Source organism: Motacilla alba, chromosome 1A (assembly GCF_015832195.1).
Source record: "Motacilla alba alba isolate MOTALB_02 chromosome 1A, Motacilla_alba_V1.0_pri, whole genome shotgun sequence".
In the NCBI taxonomy this organism is placed as follows: Eukaryota; Metazoa; Chordata; class Aves; order Passeriformes; family Motacillidae; genus Motacilla; species Motacilla alba.
In genome coordinates, this window is record NC_052031.1 from 46968388 (window position 1) to 46975959 (window position 7572).

General features: G+C 47.3%; 1 protein-coding gene across 1 annotated transcript; it reads right to left on the bottom strand.

Moving 5' to 3' along the window:
- Positions 1–669: 669 nt before the first annotated feature.
- On the bottom strand, positions 670–6918 carry HEBP1 (heme binding protein 1). Its single transcript, XM_038154987.1, has 4 exons — positions 6471–6918; positions 6212–6350; positions 4550–4730; positions 670–3225 (listed from the first exon to the last, which is right to left on the bottom strand). The coding sequence occupies exons 1-4, from the start codon at positions 6546–6548 to the stop codon at positions 3054–3056; spliced, it is 570 nt and encodes a 189-aa protein (XP_038010915.1). The 5' UTR covers positions 6549–6918; the 3' UTR covers positions 670–3053.
- Between the last annotated feature and the right edge of the window lie 654 nt (positions 6919–7572).

Sequence of the window (7572 nt, forward strand, 5' to 3'; positions counted from 1 at the left end):
CTGGCCCCAGCACAAAGAGGTGGCTGGAAATTCTCCAATGTCAACAGTGACTCTGGCTGTCCAAACAAACATTCGCTTGCAGTGACAGAGGCGTATCAAAAAGCTGCCTAAGGAGCAGAGAGGCAGCCTGCTGGAAACCCTCAAAGAGTATTTCTACCTTTCCATACCCAAGGACAAAAGGATGCCATGGTTAATAACTTTACGTTCTTTCTAGAAAGCAACGTGACAAATGCATGAGATAAAATCTGCCTGGGTCCACCAAGCACAATAACAAAAATCCCTGGGCCACATCGTACTAGAGACAGGGAAATATTTAGAGGAGGTCTGAGCCCACAGTTGCACTGTTCCTGTAATCTTGTCCCAGGTGTCCACTACTCACAGGGAGTGGGCGCCAAGCTAGATGGACCTCAATGGGACGAAATGTTTAACACTTCTGGATCATAGATCATGTTGAAAATCAGTCACCAGAATTGGCATGAACATTAATGTGTTTCCTGCCTGTGAACCCCAGCCACAGGAACACATAATTTTCCTCAGGTAAGTGGACCCCTTGTTTCTACATTAACACAAATACATCGCTCAAAGCCTCTCAATGGCTGGAACAAATGAAGGAGATTATTTCATCAGCTCCTGTCTCTCACAGTCAGATCATGCAGGGCCACGCCAGGATACCCAAAATAGTGATTTATTGAAAAAAGCATTATGACTATTTATAAATGCTGTGACATGATTAGTACCCCAAACAGAAAGATAAACTGGCAACCTACAGTCTAGCAAATCAACTACTCCCACTGAGCTCACAAAGTCAGTGATCAGAACAAGAACAGAAGTTATAAATCACAGTATTATTATTTATTTCAAAACTAGAAAATGCAGACAAAACACAGGCATCTTTGTGTGTACAGAAAAGGCAATTCAGTTTGCGTAAGGCTTTGACATTATTTAACCATGTTTATGGAATTCTATCCCGCCTGCCTGATGCAAAAGGCTAGTAGCAGGGCTGCACAGGCAGAGCCTACAGAAGTTTACTCCCACTGTTGGGTCTGAAGCTCTCTCTCTGTTCAGAGGGTGTGCACTTTATAAAAAAACCCCACCATGCTGCTGAGCTGTGCAGCTCTGTTTATACCAGGTTTATTACTGGCATCCCTAACATCTGAGATTTCACAAGATAAATTTTGAGAAATTTCAAGGTTTTGATCATTGAAGGACATTCACCATAGGTCGCCAGACTGTATCCACAAAAGCACCAAAACAAACCTGGGCAGGCACAAACTGGACAATACTGTGCTCCTCCATTCCTCGCCCACACAAGTTAAAATAATCTGGGGCATGAACGGTCCCTTTGGATTCAGGTACAAGCTTAAAAGGGCATTTGCTGCTTCAAAAATTCCTTCAAAAGCCTAATTCTTTCTTTGTCTCGATTTCTCTTTTTATTCTTCCTCCCCTTCACTGCAATCACTAACCACAGCCAATAGCTTTTCCCTGTCATTGTTGTTTGGTTTTTTGCTTAATTAAATGATACCTGCTCTGCTCTTTTTACCCATCCTGAACTAGCTGCTCTTGCACACAGGTGACTGAAACTCTCATGAAGTTCACAGCAAAGCTCTTATATGGCTCAGCAAGAAAGAAAAGGAAAGCACATCAAAACCTCAGGTTTTCTCCTTTTCCTGCTGAGATTTGTTCTCAGAAAGCAGGCGCACGTGCAACAGCTTGACCAGCCAGAAGCCACAGTGCCATCTGACAAATGTCTCTTTCAGCTCCAGGGGAAAATGGCTTTTGGAAAGCACCTGAACTATGGGGCACTTAACCACCAGAGGAGCACACCTCTTTTGGTGCAGGTAATGAATAATACACACCCAGTAGCAGGGTGAGTGTTCCCACTGTGGGCACTCTGGTGTGTCCCTGGCAGAGCCAACAGCTAAAAGGCTGGTTTGATGTCTGACATTTCAACATTGCCACTCTTCCTGAAACATGACCCACACTTGCTATTGTATTTGAAGTTTCCAAAAGGCTACTCATTATTTGACCCAGGTCCCTGTTTTCCAGAACTGCCATGTTTTCCTTTTCCCCCTCTAAAGAAAACAGCTGGTCTGAGTAGCCCTCCAAAAATTGACGCCTTTTAAGAAAAGTTTTTCAGTTGTCATCTATGGCAGTTTCACCATATTTTCACCATTCTTCAAATGCACCCTCAGATCACAATTAATAGGCATCTGCTTTCTTCCCAGCCTTGCATTTCTCCAATTCAATTAGATAACCACACACATTTCTGCTTTGGCCCTTGCACAGGCTAGTTTTAAAGAAATGTTACACAAAAGTAATAGGAAGGGGAGGAAACAATCTTGAGGTCTCCAGGTCACATTGTCCAGCTGCTAGAAGCAGCTATGAGATGAAGACACAGCACACGCCAAAACATCTCCCCTCAAACAAAAGAAAGCTGCAAACAGAATCTGGATCTTTCTCTGAATGGCATTTCTCAGACAGATGACAGAAGCGTTGATCTTCTGCACACTCACTGAATTAATGTAAAGGATGTTTATTTTCTCTGTGCTATGTTGGCAGCAATGCCCGTGTCCCTTTAGATTGTTTGTGGAATGGCAAAGATAAAAGCAGCATTTTACAGCTGCAGCAAACTGAAGGAGATAAAAAAGTCTCTGTATGCACTTTTGTCATGTTCCCCTACCCGTTTCAGGTGAAACTAATAGTCTGCCTACACTTGGACGTGACTCCTGTCAGGCACCAGTCAATTAAGTACTTTTGGCTTTCTCAGCACTGAACTCTGGAAGCAAAACGGAGATAAAAACAAGCCATGGAGAGATCAAGAGAGTCTGTGTGGCTGAAGACCTGGTCTGGAATGAAGGAGCAGGACCATCAGGAGGGTCAGCAAGTATTCTTCTAAAATTACTTTTATGGTCCATAAAAGACTAAGGTATAGGCATGGAAAAAGGCAGTGATAGTTTTTTACCTCTGTTGAATTCTTAGTTTATTTTAAAGACGACAGGGACATAGTATGGGGAGGTTATCAGAGCAAGGCAGCACCACGGGGAGCCAGGCGTTCACTCCTTGACAAACCAGACCTCATTGCGGCGTCCGTAAGGCTTCATAGGGGGGTCATAACCATTGCACAAGTAGGAATCCTTGCGGTATGCAGCATCACTCCCCAGAGCAGCCTTCAGCTTGGCAGCATGGCTCACGTAATCTGCCTCTTTGGCATAGCCACCAAACTGCCTGCAAAGAAACAAGAGAGGTGTTGAGCAGTCCTGGAAAAGCAAAGAAGGAAGAGAGAGAGAACAATAAATAGCCACGGTATATTTCGACACGCATTTTGATCCAGGCCCTGCCATCATGCACTCATGTGTGCACTGTTCATTGTGAAGCAGCACACTTCATCTGGGACACATGAAGTCTCATGGGTGACAGAGCCAAGGGTGACGAACAACCTGATGAGTGCATGAGATAAAATCTACCTGGGACCACCAAGCACAATAACAAAAATCCCTGGGCAGTCATCTATTGGGAGGCCCCAAAGGGATCCCCCCAAACAGCCCCATGTATGTCAGCCAGCAGAATGGCCCTGCCCTGTGAATCAGCACCATATCAGAGAAACAAATTTCTAAAATACAGGGTTATCTCCAAGTCAGCTCAGCCCACAGTCCCCACCAATGCTGTCAACAACTGTGTTCACTGTGGTGTGAACAACCGTCTGCTGGAAGGATCATGAAAGCAAGCCAAACTCGAGCTAGCCCAAGAAAAAGGGGAGGTAGAAACACACAATTGGCAATTACAGAACACAATGCCATGTAAAAGGGGTGGACTGAAATGGGTCTGGTTTATGTCGACCTCCCACCAGCAGGAACTGATTCCACTCAGCCTGCACTTCACCACCCTCCCACAGGGCTGAAATTTGAGACAAAACAGGCTGATATTGCAGAAGTGGTCCACACCCAGAGCAAAGGCCAAGCAGCAGTTAGAGGCAAGAAAGAAGTCAGTTAGAGTCAGCCAAAATACTTCAAGAGAGTAGGCAGGGGAAGCTCCAAAGGGTAAAGACAAGGTGAAGAGCTTATTGCTCTGGTGATGCTAGTTTGAGTCCAGGCTGTCAATCAACACCGCAAGACATTCAAAGGTGACTTGAAGCAATGCAGCAGCTCCTTGTTTCCATGGTGGAGTCTGGTATGAGTCCATCCGAATGAGGCTTCAGTGGACAGTTTGTGAACTGCACCAAAGAACATTCTTAATGACTGTGAACAATCTGGAACCCAGAAAGTGGGAAAAACAATAGATTCATACAATAGAAATGGGAGAGTATCTTTCAGGGCTAGCCTGCACGCTTGTATGCCCAGTGGAAAAAAATCCATATTCCACATCAGTGCAGCGTGACCAGGAGTAAGAAGTGACATAAAACACCTGTCTTCAGTCTAGACATACTCCTCCATCTCCTTCTGCCACGTGCACCCCTTGTACAGCAAGTCACCTGGTAAAACAAACACTACTTATCAGAGCACCCTAAAGACCTCATCATTTGAGACTGGAAATCCCAGGATGCATTCCTTACGTGGAATAAATGGTCATCCCCTGTCTTTCTTCAATCTTAATGCTTTCATCGGTAGGACATGGAGGACTGTCTTGAAACTGGCTCGGGATCCGCAGAGAGACTTTCACCTTCTGCTGAAAGGAGCCATCTTCAGCAGGAAAAGCAGTGATGGAGACAGGAGCAGTCATGCCCATTCCAACCCCTGAAACAGACACACAGACATTACTAAAGAAGTCTAAGCTCTCAGGAACTCACAAAATTAACAGTGAATTCACAAAAGCTAATTTTAGTTTTGGAAAACTCCTCATATGAACAAACTCCCTGTCAGGAGAGGGCTCCTCTAGGGAAGCAGAACAGCCATCATCAGGCTTCTGCTTGGGCCAAGCTCCCTCTGCACACCAGGAGCCTGGGAAATAAATGTCCCAACTGACCTCTGGAATGCTTTTTATTAATGGTGCTGCTTTCGTGGTTCTATTAGACACTCTGTTCTGACAAATCAGCTGTAAGACAGTAGGGTCTGTAGCTCCAGGGCAGGCCAGGAGCACATATAAATCTACATCAGCATTTAAATAAATACTATCTGCACTTAGTCGTGAGCCCACTGCCAATACTGGGTGACAGAAGCTTTCTCTTAAAACCTCCCAGATGCTTCCAGGCATCCTACAAGTTCCAGTGCCCCAAACCTCAGTGCTGTTATGGCTTTGAGCAGGACTGTCCATGCTTTCCACACTCCAGGAACAGCAAGGTTTTTTCCTACTCATTATCACTAAGAAGTACCATGTGGCACTGAAGACCAGTTTCCTTCACTCTTCTTGCAGCAGTAGGGAACCTCTAAACCTCATGATCAGGCAGCCATAAAAACAGCTGAGATCAAGCTATCTTTCTCATTTATTTTCCTTTGATGTCATACCTGTGTTTGTGTCACATGTTGTAGAAGGCACCCTTTCTACTACAGCAACAGCAATCATCACCTCTCCAAAAATGTTGCTGCAAATACCATTTCCCACTGCATCCACCTCCTACTCCTATAGAGACTACACTAGTCCCTCCACTAGATGCTGGAGAAAGGTGTTTAAGAACATGTATATGCCTCAGAGCTACTCTGTAGTCTTCTCCTGCTATGAATGGTTAAAACGCGCACATTTTAGTAAGATGAGAATTAGAAGCAATCACCTGGAAGCACTGCCATAAAACATTAAAATATACCATTAAAAAGGAAGCTCACTGTTCGTTACTCTTTCATGAATAAAAATAGCCAGATAAAATATCAAGGTCGTAACTGTTATTTCACTGCCCACAAGGGCACATCATAGAACTGAAGTGTCCCAGATACCCTGGATTTTATCAGCTACTGCTCACCCAGGGAGCTGTGATAGATACATGTCTGCCTGTCCTCATGTTATCCCAGCTGCAAGGTAACTCATTCCTGTTTAAACAAACAAGTTTTGAGATTTCATCCTGAAACAGACAAGGGTTATAAGCGGACTCATAGCATGAGTTGGCTGGGCACGACTTAGCCTGTTGCAAATTTACATTTACCAGTGAGGGGCCATCAAAGACACCCCGTGCCAGGAGCCACAAGCCAGGCGGGCCTGCAGTGCCATCGCCTCCATCCATCCTGCTTTCACCAAGCCTCAACCACAAACACCCGCCAAGCCCCGCGGGGCAGGCAGCATCTCTCACCCTTGTCGTTGCTTCCTCCGACGTACTTGAGGAGCTTGACTGCCCCTTCCTTCGAGGCTTCGTCGAACGGCTTCCCCACGAGCTCCACCGCCGCGAACTTCCCGCCCTCGTACGTCCTCTCCTCGTAGCTGACCTGATCCTGGGGAAGAAGATGGGGATGGAGGCGCTGCCAGGAGGAACGCGCTGCCCGGGGGCGATCCCCGCTTTCCCTCGCAGCGCCTTAGGGAAGAACCGCCCGGCCGCCCGCCCCGGCACAGACCTTCTCGCCCTTGCCCAGCAGACGGTAGGGCCATGCCTCCACCGTGCTCAGCAGCGAGTTCTTCACCATGCCCAGCATGATGCCGCGGCTCAGCTCTGCCCCGCTGGGGTTCGGCTCTGCCCCGCTGGCTTCGGCTCGGCCCCGCTCAGCCCGGCCCTGCTCCTGCCGGCTCGGCTCGGCTCGGCCCCGCTCGGCGGAGGTGGGAGGGCCGGAGCCGCCCCGCCCGAAGCGCGGCCATCGCCCCCGGGGCGCGCCCGAGGCCGCCGGCGCCGCGGGGCCGGGGCCGTGCGAGGGCAGCGGGAGCGGCGGCGGTGCGGGGCCGGCAGCGGCGGCCGCGGAGGGTGAAGTGTGGAGGGCGCCGAGAAGTGTGAGGAGTCACGAAGTGCGGAACAGATGGTATTCATCTCTGGGAGACAGGAAATATGAGAGGGGATATGAAAGGAATGAAATACAGGAAAAGGGAAGTACTGGCAAAGTGTGTCATGCATGGCGTGGAAGGGCACCGTGGTCCTGGAGTTGCAAAATCATAACCTCTAGGTTTTTCAGTCTTTTGTGTTTTTGTTTTTTTTTTTTTTTTTAATAAACAGAAATCAGGGGAACATAGTTGTTTTTTTAAGGAGGTGGTCTAGTCACTGGATATTGTGAGCTTTAGGTGAAGGGTAGATTTTAGAAGTTCCTAATGGTACTTGATCTCCCTCCACTGACCACCCAACTGGTCACCTCTGTTTAAAAATTCCATCCAGATCCTTTCCCAGAAATGCATGTAAATGAACGCAGTAGAGAGCTTAGATGGCTTCTGTAGCTGGATACATTTGTAGGCATAGAAGACTTAGACACCTTGTGACAAGTGGTTTTTTGTTATATAAGCCATGTCTAAGGACAAGTGCCAGCTAGAGAAAGTGCCTTGCCCAGGATTTTTTAAGAAGAGGTTAGCAGGAGCAGAAATCAAATACCAGTCCCTGGGAATCAGTCCCATGGGTCAGGCCAGCTTCCCCAGGCAGATGGGATAGAGGCATCTCAAGTTGCTCAGCTGGACTGCTGCCTCCTCAAATAGAAGGTGAACAGTGCAGAAGTAGGCTTGCACATAACCTTCCTACACTCT